This window comes from Syngnathoides biaculeatus, chromosome 4 (genome assembly GCF_019802595.1).
Source record: "Syngnathoides biaculeatus isolate LvHL_M chromosome 4, ASM1980259v1, whole genome shotgun sequence".
NCBI classification, from domain to species: Eukaryota; Metazoa; Chordata; class Actinopteri; order Syngnathiformes; family Syngnathidae; genus Syngnathoides; species Syngnathoides biaculeatus.
This window is the reverse complement of record NC_084643.1, coordinates 32,946,294-32,969,688: the sequence shown is the minus strand read 5'-3', so window position 1 is coordinate 32,969,688 and position 23,395 is coordinate 32,946,294. Positions and strand designations below refer to the sequence as shown.

Below are 23,395 nucleotides of genomic sequence, written 5' to 3'. Positions count from 1 at the left end.
TATATATGTTTTATGCTCCAAAAATTCTAATTGACCTACTGGAAAGTTGAAAATGCTACAAAAAGAGGGGGATATAATTTAATGTTGGCATTTTTCCTTTTGTTACTAAATATGCAGTGAGTTGCAGCAACCCATGTCCCATAGGAAAATAAACAGATGGGTTCATGAAATTTTATTTTTGTCCATTAAATCGTGACATCCCATAATAAGGTGATCAAACATTGAGTCTGTATTTACTTTATATGTACAAAAATGTGAACCCCTGTACTGGTGGCACATGGAAGGAAATGCATACACATACAATAAAGTATAAATAAAAAGCGCCATCATAATTGTTCATGTGCGACCAGAGCCGGAGAGAAAATTATCCACACAGCTCTGCATACGACATGACACCTCTACCCCCCCCCCCCTCTCCATACACACACAGGCTAGTAATGCTGCTTGACACGACGACCCATGGCAGGAGAAACTAGCATTTTTAATGTTTATTTTTACTGGATTATAGATTTTGATGGGATTAAATTGCTCTGACAAATGTGGATAAAAGTATTTTCAGATTAAACTCATTTCGACTGGGTTAAATTTGATGCACACAAGGATGGATTAAATTTATTCAGACTAAATTAATCAAACTAATGAATGGAATGTCAGATACAGAGGATAAAACTGGATTTCAACTGCATGAAACCAGTATAAATTAAACTGGACTAAAGTGGATTTAGATTGGATAAATGTAGCTTTAGAGTGGATTAAAGAAGAAAAAAATAGTTCAAATGGATCATATTGAATTAAAGTACAATTGGATTGGATTGAACTAGACTAAATTGGATGTGGACGAGAGTTAAAAGTCAATCTCGATTGAATTTAGACTTGATTCAAATAGACACGAAACCACTTTCAATTGAAATAAAGCAGATTTAGGATCAAGTAGAATGACACTGGATTAAACAATTTCAACTGGATTCAAATCGGTTCAAAGTGAATTAAAAGTTGCTTTAGACAGCATTAAACTGGACAAAAGTAGATTAGAGCACATTTAGAGTGGATTCAACTCATTTGGAAAGTCTTGTCTTCCAGAATGTGTTTGTAAAAATGATTTGCTAACATATGTTGAGATGACAAGCAAAGACGCAGTCCGAATGCACATTTGCTGTCGGCCAATCAGAAAGCAGCAAAAAGTGTAAACGCAAACTACTACAAATACTGTACTTTTAGTGTTAACTCATCAGGACATATAGGCTGCGCATTAGCACCCCCTGGAGGCCCAAGGCCAGCGCTGCACCCTGTGCTAGTTTAACAGTCTACGTGGAGGCTCATGAAAGAAGCTAGCTAGCTGGAATGCACCCGGAATGCTACATCAGGAAGGAAAGTGAACGTGAGCTTGCACATTTTTGGTCGCCAGTAAAGATTCAGTTGAAGGACAATAAAGAAAAACGTATAAAAAGTGAATTACGTTTAAAAGTCTGTTTGTTCCTTCAAATACCTTTAGTCCTTCCCCAGACCCCAGTTTACTTTTAAGGAGGTTGCCGTGGAACCAAAGAAAAATGGGTTAAAGCACTACTTGGACGAAACAGAATCACTGAGCCTTCAAATCATGGTCTTGGTATTTAGGGTTATTCTGGAGACAAAGTTAAGGACCTTAGTCCACATCTGGTATGATAATGAGACTCTGGGTGGGCTTTGGACTTGAAACGTGGGTCAGATCTCACATTACACACTGCTGGACTGTCTACACGCCTGTCCCAGTCTACTTTTACTCTGTTTTTTTTTTTAATGGCACAGACCAAATGAAACCTGATTTAGGACCTAGTCAGTCCACATTTGTGGTTTGGAAATGAGAGTTTAATGTTATGTTCCTTCTAGTCCAGAAATCCAGAGGAATTTTTCCTGGTGCACTGTTCATTTTTTTCTGACTTGGACTGAAGGAGACCTGGTTTAGGTCCTACTTAGCCCATATTTGGGGTTTGGGAATGATAATGGTGTTGAAACATGTATAAGATCTTCCAGTCCAGGAAGAAACTTTTCCTCTTGACTGTCAGGACACTTCGCACTTTCTGTGATCATTCCAAATATTTGTGACGATGTATGGAAATGAGGATCGAGGTGAAAATTGGACTTCAAGATCGCTCTTCCAGTTCAGAGGAAATGTCCCTGATGAAAGACAACAGCCATTTGGACGAAACCATGTGTGGACGTAGAGAACAAAGGGGATCTCTGGTGGTTTCTGAGGCTCCCCAAAAAATCAGGCTGAAGGCCTCCTCGAATGTGATGGATCCAACTTCACGTCCACATGGAGGAAGAATATTTATTTGTTTTGGGGGGAATTCTGGGATGAAGAGAGTGGGGCAGACCTGTGTTTGAATGTACTTCCCCCTGGGGGGGTCCAGAATGAGACATCAGGGATTCAAGTGAGTTCAGAGACTCCCGACCAGGAGAGCTAGCAAATCAAAAACAAGCACTTTGTAAGTCCGTCCTTTGGTGGGTTAGCAGCTGCATCCTTCTTTGGGGGGCTGGCTGTCCGCATTGAGTCTCCCCCCCTGGGGTGCAGACGGTTTGTGCTGCACTCCCGACTCGGCGGCGTTCAGGTCCAAGCTACCGTCTTGGATGTTCTGGTAGATCCGCTTGGCTGCCTCCAGGAAGGCCTCCTCCACGTTCTCACCGCTGTGTCACACGAACAAACATTGCAACATGTGTGTACGCTGTGAATGTTACAGTTTCACTGTGTATGTGCATGTGATGAGCGCGAGTGTTCCTGTGAGAATGTGGAAGTCTTTGTGTGAGCATCTGTGAGAGTGTGTGTGCGCCAGTGTATATATGAATATTAATGTGAGCGAGTCTATGAACGTGTATGTGTGTGTGTGTGTGTGTGTACTCACGTCTTGGCACTGGCTTCCAAGAAGAGCAAACCTAACCAGAAGAATCCAAACATGTCAATCAAGAATACACAGCACTGATGACATCATACAACTTCCTGCCTCATCAGTCAAACACATCAAGTCCATCCTCACCGTGTGAGGAAGCCACCCCCTCAAGGGTGTGCAGCCATGAGCGCACCCGTTTAAAACAAATACGCTAATACTCATTAAGAGTGAATATAAATTAACTTTTAAATACGGGCTGGCTGATTTATCTGGCGCTTACTAACCCTTTTCAAATTCAGCCGATTTTTGGCTCGTGCCCCCCATTCCACAACACTTATGCACATTACAATGTAAGACAATGACACACAAATAAGAATACCAGCTTTTGTTTAGGTTTTAGCGTTCATATTACATATACACACACACAGAGATGTTATTTGACGTGAGCCCCATGACCTAGAGCTATAAAAATGATCAGGGATGCATTAAGTATGGTGAATGTGCAGCCACTGATATACAATATTGGCTAAGTTCATATGTGTGCAAGGTTTGAATTAACCCATTCGTGGGCAGCGTCCCATTTTTGTGACATCATGATTTTCACGCATTATATCATTCAGTATATCAAAATATTTAAGTATTTTAATCTGAAGCCATAATTTGGTATCAGGAGAGGATAACTCATCGGTCAAAGTTAGCACGGAGTCATTTCCCTTTCCTTCCTGACCCAACATGGCTGCCTCAAGTACACATGGAGTGTTTTCCGAGAGAAGAAAGGGAGAAAGATCAGTATGCAACCAAGTTTGTCTTCAAAATGCTAATCCATCAGTATTATTAATGCGCAAGTGTCGTTCTAGAATAAGAATTAATTAATCTCGTGTAAGTACCACTACACAGAACTGATAACATACCCGCGAGAGGGGACATTTTTTTGCCCTTTGTTTTATGCGTTAACCGAAAAAGAATTATTTCCTCGAGTGTGGCCTGTTAGGAGACTTTTACCTCAATAAGGCAAAAAATTGCCACCCTGCCCATGAATGGGTTAATCAGTCTCACATCGCAGTTTTACGGTCAAAATGTTGCGCCTCCAAAAACATTGACAAGCTAAACTCCAAATTAGGTTTATGGTGAAGAGGGTTCCAAAGACGGAACAGGCAGTGGGAGCGCTGATGTCACCAATCACCAGCACTGCCCAAAAAAAAAAAAAAAAAAAAAAATTCCAATCCACTGGTCGGTCCATAACCCAAAGTACTGTATTTTCTGCACTATAAGGCGCACTTAAAAGCCTTTAATTTTATGAAACGTTGACGGTACGCTAAGTAATACGTAAAAATGTTGTCCAACTTTGGTAAGTGCTCCGCTTGACTTACTGTCAGACCATTTTCCACTGACACAAGGAAGTAATATGTACACTACTTACGCTGGCAGCGAGAAACCAATCAGAGAGCATTACATAATACGCACACAACGTACGCTTACCTCCGCCCACGCCTCCGGTAGGTTTACTACCGGTGGGCTGCAAAACAACATTTATGGCTATCAGTTACACTGATGTAAATGGTAATAGAGCAGCCACAAAAGAATTCAACATCAATGACTCGATGGTTCAGAGGTGGAGGAATCAAGAAAGTGAACGGCGCCAAGTTAAGACCACAAGACAGACTTTCCACGGGAACAAAGCGAGGTGACCACAGCCAGAAGACCAAATTTGAAGAACGGATTATTGAACAAAGAACCGCCGGGAGAAACATCTCTACAGCTACCATTCGACTGAAGGCAATAACGACAGCACAAGACATGAAGATCGAACACTTTCAAGATGATCCGTCTTGCAGCTTTCGTTTTATGAAAAGCCGTCAAAGACTTCCGTGGTGCAGAAACCTCCAGCGGATCTCAAAGAAAAGATTGTTAAATTGTAGGATAAACTTCCATCAAAGTCAGTTTTGGGCCAGTTACCTTTTTTTATGTAGACATTTATGTTTTAGCCCCTTACAACAAAGCACGCCGTATGTATGAATGTGTTAACTACAGAAATTTGAGACTGCACTTTATGATCCGGTGCACCTTAAGGTGTGAAAAATACGGTAACTGATATTTCAAAGGGTTCTCACCGTTCTCGTCGGCAAACTGTTTGGCTTCCTCGTACGTGACATCTCTTTGCGCCTCTAGGTCACCTTTGTTGCCGATCAGGATGATCACCTATGCATCCACAACAAGTTTAGTCAGACATATTAGAAAATGCTATGTAAGTTGAAACAAATAACAAAATGTGTCGAACTGTAATAAAACACGGTCTAGCGCTAACAAGTCATTTGAGTGTAGCGTTGTTGGTTGCAGTCACATTTGAAAAATGGTCAGTCATGCCCGCAGATATAAAGTTGCAGGTTTGTGTTCTGTTTGTAATTATGTGTGTACCCCTTTAAGAGTGGAGGGGGGCGGTGTCAGGTAAACTAGGAAGTAGAAGTAGACTGAACAGCAGCTGTTGTTCGAGACTGGGTACTTCTGTGTTTAAAAAAAAAAAAAAAAGATATCAGGCTGACGTTCACTGCGCTGCATCAGTTTTCATGTGCGCTGAGAGTGTGCGACAAGTCCGCAATTGCGCAGCTTAGAGGGAAGAGTGGGCAAGACTACACAAAATAAGAGAAGTCTTTCAATATCTATGTATTTCTACTCGTAACTAATTTTACACTGGTGATTTTTTGTACTCGACTGTGCAGATTTGCGAGTGCGATGGCGCGCAGGCACATATGCGCCCGTCAAATCACAGTGACCAAGGTTGTCCCTCACCGTGTTTGGGTTGGTCAGATTCCTGGCGTCCGTCAACCAGCTGCTGAGATGATTGTAGGTGCTTCTCCTGCATGCAAGCACGCACCACAACCATCATCATGTCACTTGACAACCACCCGATGATGTCTCCAAAAAGGTACAATCCGTTACCTGGTGATGTCATAGACCATCAGGGCCCCGGCGGCGCCCCTGTAGTAGGAGCGGGTGACAGCCCTGAAGCGCTCCTGACCCGCTGTGTCCCAGATCTGCAACTTCACCTTCTGGCCGTGGACTTCCATGATTCTGGTGCCAAACTCCACACCAATGGTGTGAGGGCAGTCAGCCATGACTGCGCACAATGATAACATACATTGTCATTTAACAATTAAATCACATTCACAGCGAAACCCCAGCTATATTGTGGTTTGTTGATTTTTATTAATGTTTTTACAGTTTACAGGCAAGTATTAATTTAGAGTTGCGCCGCGCCACTGTTGTATTTCATTGTGCTGTAATCGCAATGCTAAATTTCATCAGTCCATAGAAGGAATTTTGCACGTTAGCATTAAGATAGTGGACTTTTATTATATGGTTTATGGAAACATATTTGTCTTTTGTACTCTGTCCATTGAGTGACAAACAGCTGAAGCTTCCTATTTAGAGAACTGGCCAGGTAGTCTTTTTTTCCCTATTTTCTCAAAGTGATGTTATATGATAGTCTCATGATTTTTGAAAGTTGAAATACGCTTGTGGGTTTTGTCAATGTATTTCAGGTCACGTCCACGTTCCAAAATACGTATGCAGGGCCCACCGCACACTGAGTGACAGCTGAATACGACAGAAATGGACCATCGCCCCAAAAAATAAAAAAATTGATTGAGCACTGCACATCGGCACACTGAAACGAAAAAATTGCAACCCTTCCTTCAAGGACTGTAAATATCTGATGGCCAATAAAGTTATTTTAAAAAACACGTCAGCGGCATGGGATGGAAAAACACGGAAAGCCCAGATCAGACTACAAAACAAAATTCCTCTCACAATAATGAAGTTGTTCTCTTTTCTTTTCACAACATTTTCAGACCAGATTTTCAATTGACAATATCAACCAAAAAACATTCGCCAAAATGGCCATTTTATCCCATTCCACAAAAAAATAAAAAATGCCTCAGAAACTCATGATTCAAGTTACTAATTTATTGCTGCATGGTAATCAGGTTTTAGCAGCCTTTCCAAACATTTAGCATTTTTACAGACTTTCATTTTATGGAAGTCTTGTCAATTGCTACCTTAATCACGAAGACCAAAAGAAAAAGATGATGTTTAACATACACTTCTTCTCAGTGAACTGGTGCAGCAGACATGACTTGCCCACGCCCATGTCACCTAGGAAAAGAAGACAAAAGACAAATCACAATGAAGAACCTCCAGTACCCCAAAAATAAAAAATAATAAAGTTTATGCGCGGTAGGGTGTGGTCGTGACGTCTCACCGATGATGATGTACTTGAAGATGTAGGAGTAGTTGTAAGGCGCTGCGGTCATCTTTGCTCCTAAGGCCGGGTGGGGGTTGAGGGGGGGGTGAATATGCTTACTCCACTTTTGCCTATCTTTAAAGCTTACGTCCGCCATTAAGAGGCCAATTAAGTGCCAACATGCTAGGCAGCTAACGCTTAGCCCGAGTGTTAGCGCTCAGTTTGAATCTTATTCCGCGCTAAACACAAACATACCTCTTTTTTATACATTTACCATACACGCCTCCTGTGACTGAATGAATAAATAAATAAATAAATCATGTAATATCGCTTAATTGCCTCAGCTAACTTCGCTAAACGGCTAGCCGGCTAACAGCTGGGGTTCCTTGTGCTAAACAGCCGGAGAGGCTACATTAACGGAAAGAACCCCCCAAAAAACCCATAGTCGATATGGGGTAATTAAAATTTAGCATCTTTACCTGACTTTCCGGGTGATGGTTCAAAGCGTTAAAAAGATGACACTCCTCAGTCAGACGGATGAGCTTGCTTCGTTTGTTAGCCTCCTCCTCTTCCGCAATGCTTCCAAATCACGCAACGTATCGCGAGACCTCCTCGTGAGTGCCTCTGATAGAGAAAAACGGGTTTGTGGACACTTTGTTATCTGTAGTTGGTGGATTGATTGATTGATTGATTTAAATGTCAATATTTGACGTTTGCTAAATATCTTGGAGTGGTTTCCAACGTGTATGTTATGTTTGTGAGGGGGTGTGTTTGAGACATTTGAGCCGCCTTGCTTTGACGTCACGGATCAGACTCCGCCCCTCATCCAACTTCAGGCTCAGCAGAAGCAAAGAAAATACATCACTGAGGAGACACAATACAAGTTTTGTCTTTCTCTCGTGTTGTTGCTTTGTGCTATGTTGTGTTGTTCTTTGTATCGAATTTTTCAAAATAATTTTCAGTCATGAAACTGATGAGTATCATCTGTTGAAAGAGACAACATGGAGAAACAGAAAGGTAAGCATGCTCACGTCGTATGGGAACACATATATTGTTATCCAGCCATCCATTTTCGGTACTGCTCATCCTCACTAGGGTCGCGGGCGTGCAGTAGCCGATCTCAGCTAACTTTGGGTGAAAGGTGGGTTACACCCTGAACTGGTCGCCAGCCAATCGCAGGGCACATCAAGACCAACAACTCACAATCACACCGAGGATGCATGTTTTTGGGATGTGGGAGGAAAACAGAGTGCCTGGGGAAAACCCACACAGACACGGGAAAAACATGCAAACTCTAGGCTGAATTTGAACCCGGGTCCTCAGAATTGTGAGGCAGACGCTCTAATCAGTTGTGTACCGTGCCGTAATACATAATAATAATAATAATAATAAGGAGAAAAATTATTCTTGCAATTCTCATTATTATTTTGTGTTTGCATTATCCAAAGCAGTAAATTCAAACACAACACTAACAGATTGGTAGTAGCTGTTACAATTATTCAAGAACTAATCATCAGATTAATCAACAAATATTTTTGATAAAAGATTGTTTAGAGCCCTTGTTTAATTTAAAACTGTCCGCATGCTCTGATTTTAGCCTCCCAATAGTAAATATTCTCGGATTTCTGTCGTCCTTCGTAAAAGCAGACATTTTTCCCTATTTTCTAACATGTTTCTAACAAAAAATATTGCATGTGGTACATGATGCATGTAGTTGAAACTTCGAAAGAGTAGATAAGCAAATAGCCCTCCACCTTAATTCATACCCAAGAAATATAGCTCTGTTGGTGAGCTTGGTAATCCTATGTACGTGTAAAAATACTTCTTGGGTATTGGGGGCTATCTTCCCCCTTATCATTTCTTGTGTGATTTAGTTTTGGTTTTTTAGTGGAATGCATACTTTGTTTCTATGAATCTGAAAGGCTCAGTGAATTCTGTGGACCTGATATTTTGAAAGCGGTTTCGGTTGTCTTGTAAAGGTGGCACAGCGAAGTGTAGAGAAGGATTCCGCTGGTCTCTTTACCTGCAGTTTATTTAAGGAACATATCGAAAGGCTTCTAAGGTAACAGCCATGCTATCCTAAGAACGCCTGATCTCGTCAGATCTCAGAAGCTAAGGGGGTTTGGCCCTGGTTAGTACTTGGATGGGAGACCGCCTGGGAATACCAGGTGCTGTAAGCTTCTCTCCCCAGCTAAATGCAGAGGGGTGGCATCAGGAAGTGCACCCGGCATAAAACAAATGTGTGTTCATCGAAGAAGACACGCTGTGGCGACCCCTAACGGGACAAGCCGAAAGAAAAATGGGAAAAAATTGAAAGGCTTCTAAGGATTTCCTTAGGAGTTTCATCACGAGTCTCAAGAAGGTTCTGCTGTGCTTAGTGTCATGTTCACGGTTCTATTTCAAGGATGCTTTCAAGACTTTTTGAAGGCACTGTCAAAATGATCTTTGCCAATTTCTTGCAAGAATTCTCGGCCCTTCTTAGACCACCATTTAGTGGTCTTTTTGAATGACTCCAGAGGGTTCCCTGGAATTCAAGGTCAGGGTGAAGTTTCATGAGGTTCTTTCAAGTCTAAATGTAGGCTCGCCAAGATGAGATGAAGATAAGGCACTTGTCACTTGATGCATATTCGAAAACATCATCAAAACATTGTGGACTGTGTCCTCGTGGCCGAAGCTTGATGCTGATTGGAAGCCGACAGAGACCAACATACTCTTTCTCGTCTCCTATTTTTCTTTTTGGCTATATTTAACAAACGGGGAATGAAAGAGAAAGCTGCTCCACACCCTCTAAATCACACACACAACCAAACACACACACGTACACACGGCAGTGAGTTGTAGAGGAATTCTCATCTTTGTGGTAATTTCAGGCCTTGGGTTTTATGGTTAACCATCTTAAATCTTGCCGACGCACATGCGCACACCCAGACACAGACACAGTGTGTCCAGTTGAGTTGTTGTGCCACTCTGACATGATTTTGTAGTTTGTGTGCCGTTGCATCAAAGCCGCAAACAGGAAGTGATGTTGATTTCCAGATAAGTGTGTTTGTGTATGAGCTAAATCGTGTGTCGTCATTGCACTGATGGGGTGTGTGTACGTGTGTGTGGGCATCTCGCTGCTGAAAGCGGTAGCAGAATACCGATTTGCAAAATTAGCATCGTCTCCCACTTGGAGCACTGTAAATGCTGTGTGTGTGTATGTGTCTATGTGGGAAGAGACCCACACAACAATGGCCTCCTGTCTGGTGCGCTTAGCTTGTCAGTTGCTAATAAAGTGAGCTCTATTTATTGGTGTTGTATTCATTTTTTATTCACATAATTCAGTATAATGGTAGGGTCACTGATGGGATAGTGGTCCACTTGGTTGACTTTGATGTGGGCACCGTGAATTCAGTTCCCACTCAGTGATGGTGTCTATGTACCCTGTGACTTCCTGGTGACCAGTTCAGAGTGTAGTCTGCCTTTTGCCCAAAGTTGGCTGCCATAGGCTGCTCTCCTGAAACTCTTGTGAGGATAAGCGGCTTGCAAAATGGATGGACGGAATATAATTGTAGTTCAGTTTTTTGTTTTTTTTCCTGGTCCTCACTGGTCACTTCTTAGCTTTCCTTGTTCCTTATGGTTTGTGTTCTTGTCCTTGCTGTTCTGCTGGTTGCAGCTGGACTCTACTATTGACTACTGTTTTCTACTTGTCTCCCCACTGGTCTCGACTGGTCTTTCCTGGTCCCTGTCAGTCTGTACTGGTCATTTCTGGTGTATAGTGGTCTCCGCTGGACTTTAATTGGTTTCTGTGTGTCTCTACTGGGTTCCGGTAGTGTCTACTTGTCTCTGCTGATCATTCCTGGTCCTCTTTTTTTCTGGTCATTGTAGGTGTTTGCTAGCTCTCTGCTGAGGTGCGCTGTTTTCTGGCCGTCTCTACTGGGCCGTTCTTTGCTAACTTCTTCTTCACAGGTTTATGCTCCTCTTAACTGGTCTCTACATCTTCTGGTCCTTGCTAGTTTCTCATTTTCTTTGTATTTGTGCCTTTCATACAGAACATTGACTTGAAAAAAAAACCTCAATTTATTAAATTCATGGCTTTACTCTTGAATTTTTCACTATGACATAATAATTAATTATAGGTAGGAAAAGCCTTAACAATCTCCGATGGCACCACTGGTGAATAAACCTCTCCACGTCATTTGACCAATACAGAGTAATTGACAAAAAAGGATAGCTGGGATAGGCTCCAGCTTTCCCGTGACCATTGTGAGAATAAACGGCTCGGATAATGGATGGATGGATGAATTAATGGGTTGACTAATATTTTTAGCCTTCATTGCTTATGCGGTAGTTTCAGTGAGTGACATGTCAGTTGAAAAGAAGATATGTGAGCTATATTGCTTGAAAGGGAGATGGAACGCCAGATGTAATTTACATTTCAACAAATGAGTTTATTCAAAAAGAGACATTGCAGAAATTCACACACACCTCAAGGGCTCCTCCCATGAAAATAATTGTTTCTGGTGTTTTTTTGCATAATATAGGTGAAAATTAGTTTGACATGGTTTAGTCATTGGGGTAGGGTAGAGCAGCCTAATCAGGGCAAAGCTTATTTACATGTTTCATATTAATAAGAAATCAGACCATTTCAACCAACTTCAACAGCTTGGAAAAAGGCTGTTCTGACCATTTTCAACCCAAATTATCTTGTAAACTCAATAAAATGACATCAAAGAAGATGAAAACTAAACAAAATTGATGGAAGGGGGACTTTTGACATGATCACTGTGGGACTGGCCTACTAATTGACATGTCTGTTGCTTGAAGCATTGGTACAGACAAGCTCTTTAGAATTTAATAGAGTTGACATTAGCTAGCAAGCTAGCCATTATGTTTTGCCAAATTACTCAAAGACATCCATAAACCTATTGATGGAAGAATGGCTCTGACCCTGTGGCTTTAGAAGTGACTTCTGCACCTCCTGTCAGTCTCGCATGCTTATCTGGACACACATTTAGGACATCCACTTGATTTACCATCCTCACCCACAGATTCTGCTGCATTTTTTGGGAGATGGTGGAGAGGGATTAAAAAGAAGGAAAAAAAAAGGAAAACTGAACATCATGGGTAACTTGTGCTAGCATAACCCCAAACACAAGTTTTTGTCATTTTTTTCAGTTCAGGTCAGTGGTAGTCAATCACTTTTCTGGCACATGGAAGTATCAAGGCACCTGTCGTTTATAAACATTTTGAATTGTTCTACAGATAGCATGAAATGTACTGTGAACTGAAGCATAAACATTGAAGATTCTTTTGTTGACATGCTCTGTGATTCTGATGGTGATGACGCGTTGGTCTTGTGCAGTGTTGTCCAAACTAATGTGGGATCTTCAGTCCTTCCTGTCGGTTCTGGACTCGGAGAACCTGAGCTACATTGCTCAGGCCCAGAAGAAGTCCATCTCAGAGCTGGTATCCTCCCTCCAGACACAAGAAGCTCCAGGTTAGCTCCTAGCTGGCTCCTGGTCCTGAACACATCACTCAACATATCATTGCCACGTGTTTTGAATGTTTTTAGTGGAAGACACAGAGTATGTCCTCATGAACTGTCCTTCATCATCGTCGCCTATCAACCAAGCAGCAGGAGACTCCAAAGTCTGTACACGAGATGGGGTGAGTCCACTCTGACGTTTGGGGGGCAGCAGAGGCACATCTCAATGAGTTTTTAGCCTGTTAGCATTCAGCCTCATGAAAGTTATGTTTAGTCATTAGCTATTTAGCTGCTAAATCCTCCACTTTGGTCACCTGTTGCAGCGAGATGCTAACTATTAACTATTTAGCTGCTACATAGTACACAATGGTCTCCTATTAGTTTCTGCCAGCTAACTATTAACCAGTTAAAGGATCTCCTATTGCCACATGTTAGCTACTACCCACTAGCTGCAGTTTCCAAACATCGTCACTCTTATAAATGTCATGTTTGTGTCCAGTTGCTCAAATGCTGGTCAATGCTCCACTGGTCACCTATTAACTGCTAACCACTAGCTGTAACATAATTAGGGCACATCATGAGACATTATCATCCTCACGAAGCTGGCCTTGATTCCAGTTGCTAATTAGCAGCTAAATGTGCAACTACTTTGCCAAACGTTAGCTGCTACGTTCAACATCATGAGAGAAAAGCAAGTCAGTCAAAGTCAAGGAATGTGAACAATGACTGGACCTCAATGCTTTTCACTTGTTATTTGTCAACTGCGTTTATACCGCTAGCTACACTGTCATGAGACACCACCATCCTCATGAAGTCACGTTTGTGTCTAGTTGCTAACTGGTAACTATAGTGATTTCTAAATGTGGAACTGTGTTCACCTGTGAGCTCCTAACCGCTAGTTGCTCCATCGTGAGAGCCAACGGAGTCAACCAAAGTCGAGAAATGTAAACAAAAGATGATTGTGCGGAGAGGAATCCAGCGCAGCGTTCATGTTTGAGGTTTTGCTGGACCCACTAAGTTCTTGTCAGAAGACTGACATCAAAGAGAAAAACTGGACCAGAACCAGAACCTGCTTTTCTGTCCCAGAGAACAACTGCTTTGTGATGTGGTCTGTTAATGACAGAGTCCTCCTGAGGTTTGGGAGGAGACGGTGTGTGTTTGTGTGTATGTGAGACAGGATGTTTACATATGAGGCCATCTCTTGTCTATCTGTCTTCCTATTGGCCAGAAAGCTCTGCCGAGGCAGGAAGTGGTCACTGATGGCGGCTGATTAGCGTCTGGTCTACGTGATGGACACTTCCACGGAGACACACGCGTACACACGTTAACGCATACACAAATGCAGAAACATAGGCAGACACAAGCACGCACACATACATACTGAACGTGCACTCTTCATTGTGACAGCTGACGTGTAACTTATTCATTTATTATTCAGTAATCTTGACCCAAATGATCACTCCTTTTATCTGCCTTCAAGGTCCCCGCGGTGCCGTGCTGCCCACCAGCCGGCGCTCAAGAACCTGTTGGTGATGATGATGAGGATGAAGATGCCTATGAGGAAGCAAAGCCCTACAAAGGTGACAGCACCTCTCACCTGGGTATGTGCTCATACATAGACACACACAAACACACGCAAACTGACCCACACACTTCTAATGAGATCATGGCAACCCCGCAGAGCGAACTGAGTCAGAGAACAGCTACTATGAGTCATACGGCGAGGATGCTGAGGATGACGATGATGACGAAGAGCACGTGAAGGACAAGGCTCACTACATCCAGTGGAGTTCCTCTCAGCCTTGTCTCAGGCCCCCTTCCGAGTCCCGCCTGTGCGGCTACCTGTGGAGGAGGAAGTGGTTGGGGCAATGGACCAAGCAGCTCTTCATCGTTAGGAACCACTTTCTGCTAGTGCGTGTGTTTTATTTTCCTTTTATTTTTTATGTTCTGGCCCTGACTAAGTCGAAGAAGATAGACGGAAGGGTATATTTTATAAAATGTATGCAGTATATTTATTGGATTTCCACTTTAATGTTCACTTTGAGTAATATTTTATTTAATTTATTTTATTATGTAAGGTTATTTGTTTTTGCAAAATGTAAATAACCTGATATATTTATATTTTTATCATGGGATGGAAAAAATAATAATTAATAACAAAAAATATTTACTTCAATGTATTTGAAAAAAAAATCTCCCCCTTTTAATGTTTTTTTAATGTAATAGATTGTTTGAAATTCATACAATTTCAATTTACGCTTAAACATTATTATTATTAGTTAGAAATGACACACATTTCAATAACAGAGGATTTTTTTTTGTTTTAAGAATTTTAACCCATTCTGATATTATTTATTTTGTTCATTATCAATTATTGTTATCACAGTTGGGCAAATATTCATAAGTATTTGATCAAATAATTACTTTTTTTTTTTTTTTTTTTTTATTAAAGTAACCTTGGCGGGATTGTGGTGACAGTCCTGAGGACCTGGGTTTAAATCCCGGCCTCGCCTGTATGGAGTTTGCATGTGCCGTGCCTGCATGAGTTTTCTCCGGGTACTCCAGTTTCCAGAAGACTCTAAATTGCTTGTAGGTGTGAATGGTTTGCTTGTTTATATGTGCGCTGCAATTGGCTGGTGATCAGTTCAGGGTGTACCCCGGCTCTCGCCCGGAGTGTGCTGGCATAAGATCAAGCACGGCTCCGACCCTCGTCAAGATAGGCAGTCCAGGAAATCAATGAATAAATAAAGTAACCCTAACATTCGCTGTTCCTCTTGGAACTTCCCAGAGAATGCCCAAGCTCCTCTGAGCTCAGAAGCTAAGCAGGGTCAGTTCTGGCTAGGACTTGGATGAGAAACCACTAAGCAATACCCAGTGCTGGGGTTGGGCAGTAGGTCAATCACCTCTCACCTCATGTCGGTGCTCGTGTAATTGTGTTTCTTTGTTGTATATTTCAGTGCTACAAATGTGCACGGGACCTCCTTCCTCACCTGCAGCTGAGCCTGCGCGGCTGCCAGCTGGTTTACAAGTTAAAGAGCAACCAGAAGATTCCGCACCAACTCAAGCTCATGCTGCTTGGGGCCAACACCCTGGTGCTCGGGTACAGCAGCTTCCAGCAGGCTGACGAGTGGCGCAGGGTGAGTTTTTTCGTCTCCTTTGTGTCTGTTTGACTGCATCATCCTCCCAAGTGGCCAAGTCACACACCAGGACTAGTAGAAATGACCTCGTGATGATGCATAAACTGTTTCATTCTTTACATTTTCATTTTCATGTTTCATTCTTTACAAACTTTGGAGAAATCGTAAATCAAGTTACCACTGTATAGTGAACATCCATTATATATTTTAAGTGGCTGTATATGCCACACGGTGGTGGCAAAGCATAACGTTTGTCTCAGTGGAGCTCCTCAATTCACTTCAGCGTACAGTAGTTTCTTGGCCCAAGATGCTACAAGATGGGGGCGAACCACTACTTTTACTGCTGTGGAGTCAGAACAAAAACTGCAAATCGGTGAGTTTGGAAGCAAATAACAAAGGCTAGGACCACCACACCACAAAAAAATAAAAAATTGCAAATGTCTGAATATTGTGCGTGCCCTGCAATTAGCTGGAAAATAGTTGAGGGTGTACCCCGCCTCCTGCGTGTTGACAGCTGGGATAGGCTCCAGCGCTCCTGCGACCCTTGTGAGGATAAGCAGGTAAGAAAATGGATGGATGGATGAATATTGTGAATGCTAAAATTAGAATTTGTGGGGAGGCGATTCACTGTACAGCTGCACTTGTAAAAAGTAAGAAAAATAGGACAGACTGAAATGTACTTATTTGCAGAAATAACAAGTAAAACTGTATTTTTACTATGAATTATAAATCGCGGAAAAACTGATTTTGCTGTTTTTTTTCGCTCACGCAAAATTTCTGTCAAAAATAATGTATTGATTTGACGCCATCTTGTGCCAAGGACGGTTGTTGACGTTTGGATGGAGGGAAGAAGCTTCATTTCAGCAGGATATGTCTAACATAAAAATAGTGCTTTCCCACCATCTTGTGGCATCCTATAGGCAATTATGAATATTTTTAGGAGGGGGTAGTCAATTACATGTGAATTCCAGTATTGATGGATAGGGTCTGTTCCCTATCCCCTCAATATGCTTTATTTCCACTTCACTTTCTTGTATGTGTGCATGCATACATACGTGTTTGTGTGTGTGTGTGTCATAGGTGATCGAGGAGCTGAGTGCTGGTGATGAAGATCAGAACACATGTGAGAGCAGCATAGAACCTCCGCTGTGGTCCCACAGGGTGAGATGCACAAAGCATACATACACAAACTCTATATTATTTCATCAACGCAGTATCCACTAGCGTATAGTTTCCCGCCAAGACCACTTAAGGCACCCGCGAGGCATAGTCTAAAAATACCACAGGTCACAAATTATTATTATTTGTGCTTTGAATTTTGAATCTGACTTCCTTCCGTTAATGATTGTTTTTAAATATATAGTATGAAAATTTTAAAACAAACAAAACTGCAAACAGGTCATGTAGCCCTTCATACGATCAATTTAATAATGAGGTTATGTTGTTTTTCTTTATATATATATATATATATATATATATACACACATACTTTCTGCCTTGTCTCTTCAGTCTAGTGTGGTCCTGACACACACCAACCAGCAAGAACCATTACAGCAACAACACAAGAACAAAGGTACTACTTTATTTTACTTTTTTATTTTATTGTCATTTTATTTTTTGTTTTCAAGTTCAATTTCTTTATATTCAAAGTATCTTTTTCATTTTTTATTTTCTTTAAATTTAAAAAGTTTAAAGTTTTGTTCATTTTTAGCTTGGGAGCAGCCCAAGTCATCCATACATACAACAAAAGTAGAACGAATAAGATCAGAAATTAAGTTGCATGTAATAATGTTTGTTTGTTTATTTAACTTTTTTTTTAAATCACCAGGGATTTTTTCTATATAATTTCAACATATTTAATTATTTAATTTAATTTATTTTTTTTTCATTTACTAATAATGTATTGAAAACTTTTATGTTTTTGTGTAATAGTGTTGGGATTTTTTAAAGATTTTTATTTTCACAATATTATTAATTTGCTTAATTTTAAAAACACCAAAAGGAAAGATTATTTTTCATCATTACAAATATTTAAATGGGTTTGATTCTGTTTGATTTCATGTTGCTCAATTTGATTTTTTCATTTTATTTTACTGTATTTGCATGACTTGTTTGTCAGGCGTGGTAAGCGTGCTGATGAACTGTCAGTGGCAGAGTCTCCTTTGTCAGGTAGAGTCGGGAGTTCTCAACATGTTTGCAAAGGATGAGGATGAGGACGAGGACGAGACCCGACGGACACGGGCTCGGTCTCCTCAGTACACGATGCAGCTCCGAGACTGCGAGGTGAAAGCGGCGGCCGACGGCGAGCACCCGCACAGGATCGCCCTGAGCGTACTCGGCGAGCGGCTGGCCGTCCTGGAGGTGAGCGGCTACCGGCGAACGGGAAGTGAGGGACACGGGAAGTAGGTGACACGTGCGTGACGTGCTCGTAGGTGAGCTCGGCAGACGAGAAGCAGCAATGGACGCGCCTCCTGAAGGACGCGGCGGCCGGTTACCACGATGACAAGACCACGCAGCAGCACACACACGTGAGGTACGTCGGGCAGCATTGCCTTGGTGATATTATCAGCAATCCAATTTTAGTACCCAATCAATGATGTGTTTTTATTTTGTTTCAATTCACGTTAACTTAAGTCTTAGAGCCCTTGCATAATTGAAAATCAACCCACACAGGTAAGGCCAAATTTGAACCCGGTCTTCAGAACTGTGAGGCAGATGTCCTAGCCAGTTGCCGACTGTACCACCCTCAGTCAATATCATTTTTGTTTTATTTAGGGATTATTGAAAAAAGGTTTACCCTCATACAGTTACCCTCATTCAAACTATTATTGCAGTCTATCAAGACAACAAAGCATCTCACACATACCTTCACACCAGTGAGCATTGCCATGGTGACTGACGCATGACCCAAAAACAAGAACAAGGAAAACACTTTTTTTTGTGTTTGCATCTTCAGCAGACACAGCCTGAACACGTACATGGACCAGCCCATCCACGCCAGCCCACAGCCACAACCGATCTACTCCAACACCCCCATGCTAGAGCACATGGTATGAACCGTCTTGCTCGTCAACGTGTCGCCTTGTCGATTGACGTCTTTCTCTTGTGTCGTTTGACAGCTTCACAAATCTCAGGATGCTGCTATGATCTACACTAACACTGCCTTCAGCAGCCACAGTGAGTTAGCATGCTGCTAGATTAGCATCAGGCAATATCTTAGCACAAGCAGCTAATAGGAGATTTGTATCACATTTGTACAAGTCACTTGAGTAGGTTAACATTTGCTCACTTGGAATGGATATGTTTCTGACTACGTCATCTTGTGTGTCATGGAGGTCAAACAACACAGGTGATAGGTGAAGCGTGAAGTTTTTTTTTTTCTATCGTTAATTTATCCGATTGGTCTAAGGGTAGTGGTGAGGTCATTGGAACCCGACCCATAAGACATTTCCTTAGCATCAATTACCAATTGCAAATTCTTGAAATGTTTACATCACAGAGGTAAGCATTAGCTCCATCATTACCATAAAGTAATTCACCACACTTAGCCGCAGCAGCTTACCTACTTGGCTTATTCACACAAATGTGTGTGTGATTTACACTGACAGCCGCCACAGTGAGCTAGCACACAGCTAGGAGCAGAAGTCCGCTTAGTATGAGCCACTAGTGTAGCATTATTTGGTAGCAGAGCTACTCTGAAGTCTCATTTATCCGAGTTCACAGCATTAGCTGCATCATTAACGCAACAATTGCACACTCCTGAGCGATAACACGTTTAGCATAACCCTCTAATTTATCATTGCTAACATAAACTTACATAGCCCATTAGCACAAATGAGTATGTGTTTGTGACCCTCACTGAGAACACCTTCAGCAGCGTCAGTGAGTTAGCGCGTGTCTAGCTTAGCATCAATTACTATTTTAGCATCAACCAGTTGATTGGAGTTGGCTGCTAGCAGAACAATGAGTCTCAAATTCTTGGACTTCACATACACTAGGATTAGCATGCTAAGTATTAGCTACTAACTTGGTATCAGTTGCTATCAGTGTCGAAAATTGTTGGATGCTTGGGTTCTCAGAGGTTAGCATTAGCTGTATGCTAAGAATGCTAACTCACTTGCTTTAGAAAATGAGTTGGCATTTTCAGCCTAAACCACTCGCTTACAACAGGTGCTAGCAGAGCTAATGTGTAGTAAAATTCTTGCATGTTTGACTTCAAAGGGGTTTGCGTTAACGCAACATGAGTTAGCATGCTAAGCCCCAGCAACTGGCTTACTGGGCTTAAGTAAGCGTGTGTGTGTGTGTGTGTGTGTGTGTGTGTGTGTGTGTGTGTGTGTGCGTGTGTGTGTGTGTGTTCCAGACATAAAGTGTTCTGAAGTGGCGCCACGTGGCTTTCAGAAGTTGGATCTGACTGGCAGGAAAGGTGTCGCCATGAGGGCAGGTTCTGAGGCAAACCTGGTTTTGGCGACCAATCAGAACAAACGCTCATCATTCAGACAGTCACTCGCCGTGTGCAGCGAGCGGGCGCAGGTGATTGTTAAGCACACCGGCCTGTTAGTTTTAGTATGTAGTCTAAGTTTCTGCAATACTTGTTTCTGATGACCATTCTTGATCCTTCCTGGTTTCCTCTGGTCTCTGCTAGTCACTCTACTCTGTCTATTGTTCTCTACCAGGGTTTCCTGGTCCTTCCTGGTTTCTTGTGGTCTATATGCCTGGCCTTTCTATGTTTTTGCTGGTCTGCTTCTCTTTCCTGGTGCTTGCTAGTGGCAGCCAGTCCCTGTTGGTCTCTTATTTTTTTCTCTAGTCTTTACATTGATATGATCACCTTGATCAATGTCACACGATTATTAGCATTTTTTTGCTGATTGTCTGATTGGCATAGTCGTCATTCCCTAATCTGATCAATGGCGTCATTGATCAACTCCAGAAAGACATTTACTCCAGATTGCTATCGTTTACAGAATATTTGAATCCAAAACCTAGTTTATTTTTAGACTTGTCGTGTGTCTTGACGCAGTACTATAACAACCTACCGCCAATAAAGTGATTTTTTTTTTAGAAAAACGTCAGCTGTGTGGGATATGCAAGATGTCTGAGACGGACAAAATGTAATGCCTGGATCAGACTACAAGACAAATTTGGTCTTTCACAATCCGCACTGTCAGACCATGTCATATGTCATACCACCGGATCCTGACTCTCACAATCGCTGGGGTTTTTCTTGGCAACTCAAACATGACCAGATATACTCGTTACCATAGTGACGACAACAACAATGGATTGAATTTGCGCCATGTTCATTGAAAATGGGGTTAATATGTGGTGGTTGTGGTCACCAGTGCTTGGGAGAGGACTTTATTTCAAGGATTGCTTGAGGTATGTTCACATACTTTTAATACGATACAACTTGCAAGCAAGCAACAAAAGGTTACGTAGCCTAGAAACCAAGTGATAGCACTAACAATTGTACGTAAACATCCCGGTGTTCTGTCAAATAATTTTCTTAAGTTTTGGTATGTGTGTGTGTGTGTGTGTGTGTGTGAAGTAATTTATTCACAATACATTAATTTAAAACTGCACCCATTTTTCCTGTCATGTTGTAATGTTGCTTCCTCCTGACTGATTGGAATGTATGACCTGAGAATACTTGTCAATATACTCAGTATACAGTAAACGAACAAATAATTTAAATAAACAAACACGTTTATCAATCTTGTGATTGGATCGGTTATCGTTTTTTTTTTTTTTTTTAAACTAATCAATTATCTGCCCCAAGCATCATGATCATGTAAAGCCTTTTTTTTTTTTTTTTTTAACAAGGCTTTCCTGTTTGTTCCTGGTTTCTAATGGTCCCTATTAGCTTCTGGTGGCAGGGATCTAGGAGCTACTATTTATAGTTTGCGGTTGTCTGTAAGGGTTTTTCCCGGTCCTTTCTAATCTCTGATGTCCTCTTCTGTAATTCCTCCGTTATTCCGTCCGTGGCCATCCAGGCCAGTCTCCTGAACCCTCTCCTGCGTCGTACAGCATCGGTGAAGACCTCGCTGAGAAGAAGTCCATCTGCACTCTTCATCGAACACGGGAAGGTTTTCCAGAGGAAGAAGGTCAGCACCCACATGCCAACTTTCTACTGCTTCTTCGGCTTCTGCTGCTGCTTCTGCAGATTCATAACACGCTTGTCTTGTTAACTATCATATACTAATCATAAACTGGTGGCGGCACGGTGGATCAGCTGGTAAAGCGTTGGCCTCACAGTTCTGAGGTCAATCCCAGCCCTCCCATTGTGGAGTTTGCATGTTCTCCCCGTGCCTGTGTGGGTTTCCTCCGGGCACTCTGGTTTCCTTCCACATCCCAAAAACATGCAACATTAGTTGGACACTCTGAATTGCCCCTAGATGTGATTGTGATTGTGAGTGCAGCTGTTTGTCTCGATGTGCCCTGCTATTCGCTGGCAACCAGTTCAGGGTGTACCCCGCCTCCTTCCCATTGACAGCTGGGATAGGCTCCAGCACTCCCTGTGACCCTCATGAGGATAAACTGCAGAGAAAATGGATGGATAATCATAAACTGACTGTGTTGCCATGGTGACAAGCAGACGTGGGTAGTAGTAATGTGCTACAGTTACTCAAGTAAAATGTACTGTACTTGTCAGAGTACTTTAAATGCACTGTACATTTTCATTCGACTTGAGTATTAATGTGAAGGATCGATACTTTTACTCATTTACAGTGATTGAGATGCTGTTCAGTACTTTTTTTTTTTTAATTCATTCTTGGGTCTGTGTGTCTCCTTTTAGACTCCTATTTTAATCAGTCTAATTATTTAACTAGTCTCATTTGACTCCAATTTACCAATTAGATGACACAAGGCAGTCACATGACCGCACACATAGCCTTCGCGGCCCAAAGAAAATTGATTATTTTTGTAAAGAACAGCCCCCCCCCCCAAAAAAAAACACATGCAGCTCTAAAATTGTGACTGCCCAAATTTGCATATTTCCGCACACTTCAAACATAAGAAAACACTTTTCAGTCAGTTGCAGATCTTTCTATTGTTGTTTTGGCAGTGGATAATACTTCTTTATTCTTACAAGTACATTTTTGGATGACTACTTTTACTACAGCCATACTATCTAAAGTAACAGTACTCTTCCTGTAGTACAATATTTGCGTACTCTATTCACTTGTAGTGACGACTGATTTTTGTTTCCACAGGAATGGGAGACCAAAGCTGCTGCTTGACACCATGTGAACATGTGACGACAGGACTATTTGACCCTGTGGCCATATGACCACGTCAGAACATCATTGTGCCCATGAGTACACGCAACCGGGTAACGTGACCATGCGGCTTTCTCCTCTGAAAATTGACTTATCTTTAGATAACACTTTTGGGGACCCACCAGTTGAGAATCACTGTTTTAGATCACATGACTGTGACACGAACACTCTTTAACTATTGTTTGCTACACGGAGTAACACAAATGGTGTGTACTTATTTTGATACTTTTGGGCTAAGGTACTTTCAGACTAGTTTGATACATAATGTGTTGACACGCATGAGACAGCGTGTAAGTGTGTGTGTATGCGCGGGCACTTCTTCCACTTAACAAAAGCACCAATCATTACCTTTTATCAATAAACTTGTTTTTATCTAAATCTCATCTTAAATTAAGATGAAGTACATTGTT

The 23,395-nt window shown here is 41.8% G+C and overlaps 2 protein-coding genes and 1 pseudogene across 4 annotated transcripts; 2 read left to right on the top strand and 1 right to left on the bottom strand.

The window, feature by feature from the left end:
• Positions 1-157: 157 nt before the first annotated feature.
• On the bottom strand, positions 158-7,721 carry LOC133499111 (ras-related protein Rab-14-like). The gene is made up of 8 exons (XM_061816683.1): positions 7,584-7,721; positions 7,123-7,182; positions 6,963-7,016; positions 5,802-5,979; positions 5,652-5,718; positions 4,976-5,063; positions 2,880-2,910; positions 158-2,664 (listed from the first exon to the last, which is right to left on the bottom strand). The coding sequence occupies exons 2-8, from the start codon at positions 7,172-7,174 to the stop codon at positions 2,487-2,489; spliced, it is 648 nt and encodes a 215-aa protein (XP_061672667.1). The 5' UTR covers positions 7,175-7,182; positions 7,584-7,721; the 3' UTR covers positions 158-2,486.
• A 212-nt stretch (positions 7,722-7,933) lies between these two features.
• On the top strand, positions 7,934-23,358 carry si:dkey-220o5.5 (actin filament-associated protein 1-like 2). Of its 3 annotated transcripts, none has more exons than XM_061816676.1 (15): positions 7,934-8,121; positions 12,449-12,583; positions 12,659-12,753; positions 14,052-14,172; positions 14,253-14,482; positions 15,529-15,708; positions 16,789-16,869; positions 17,218-17,281; positions 17,828-18,069; positions 18,141-18,241; positions 18,668-18,758; positions 18,828-18,885; positions 20,069-20,238; positions 21,699-21,809; positions 22,920-23,358. In XM_061816676.1, the coding sequence occupies exons 1-15, from the start codon at positions 8,106-8,108 to the stop codon at positions 22,944-22,946; spliced, it is 1,722 nt and encodes a 573-aa protein (XP_061672660.1). In that variant the 5' UTR covers positions 7,934-8,105; the 3' UTR covers positions 22,947-23,358. The 3 variants fall into 3 exon arrangements, with proteins under 3 accessions (XP_061672660.1, XP_061672658.1, XP_061672659.1); XM_061816674.1 differs by having other exon boundaries at positions 18,665-18,758; positions 22,920-23,353; XM_061816675.1 differs by lacking the exons at positions 21,699-21,809; positions 22,920-23,358 and adding an exon at positions 20,768-21,692 and having other exon boundaries at positions 18,665-18,758.
• LOC133500069 (5S ribosomal RNA) lies at positions 9,166-9,284 on the top strand (annotated as a pseudogene).
• Positions 23,359-23,395: the final 37 nt, after the last annotated feature.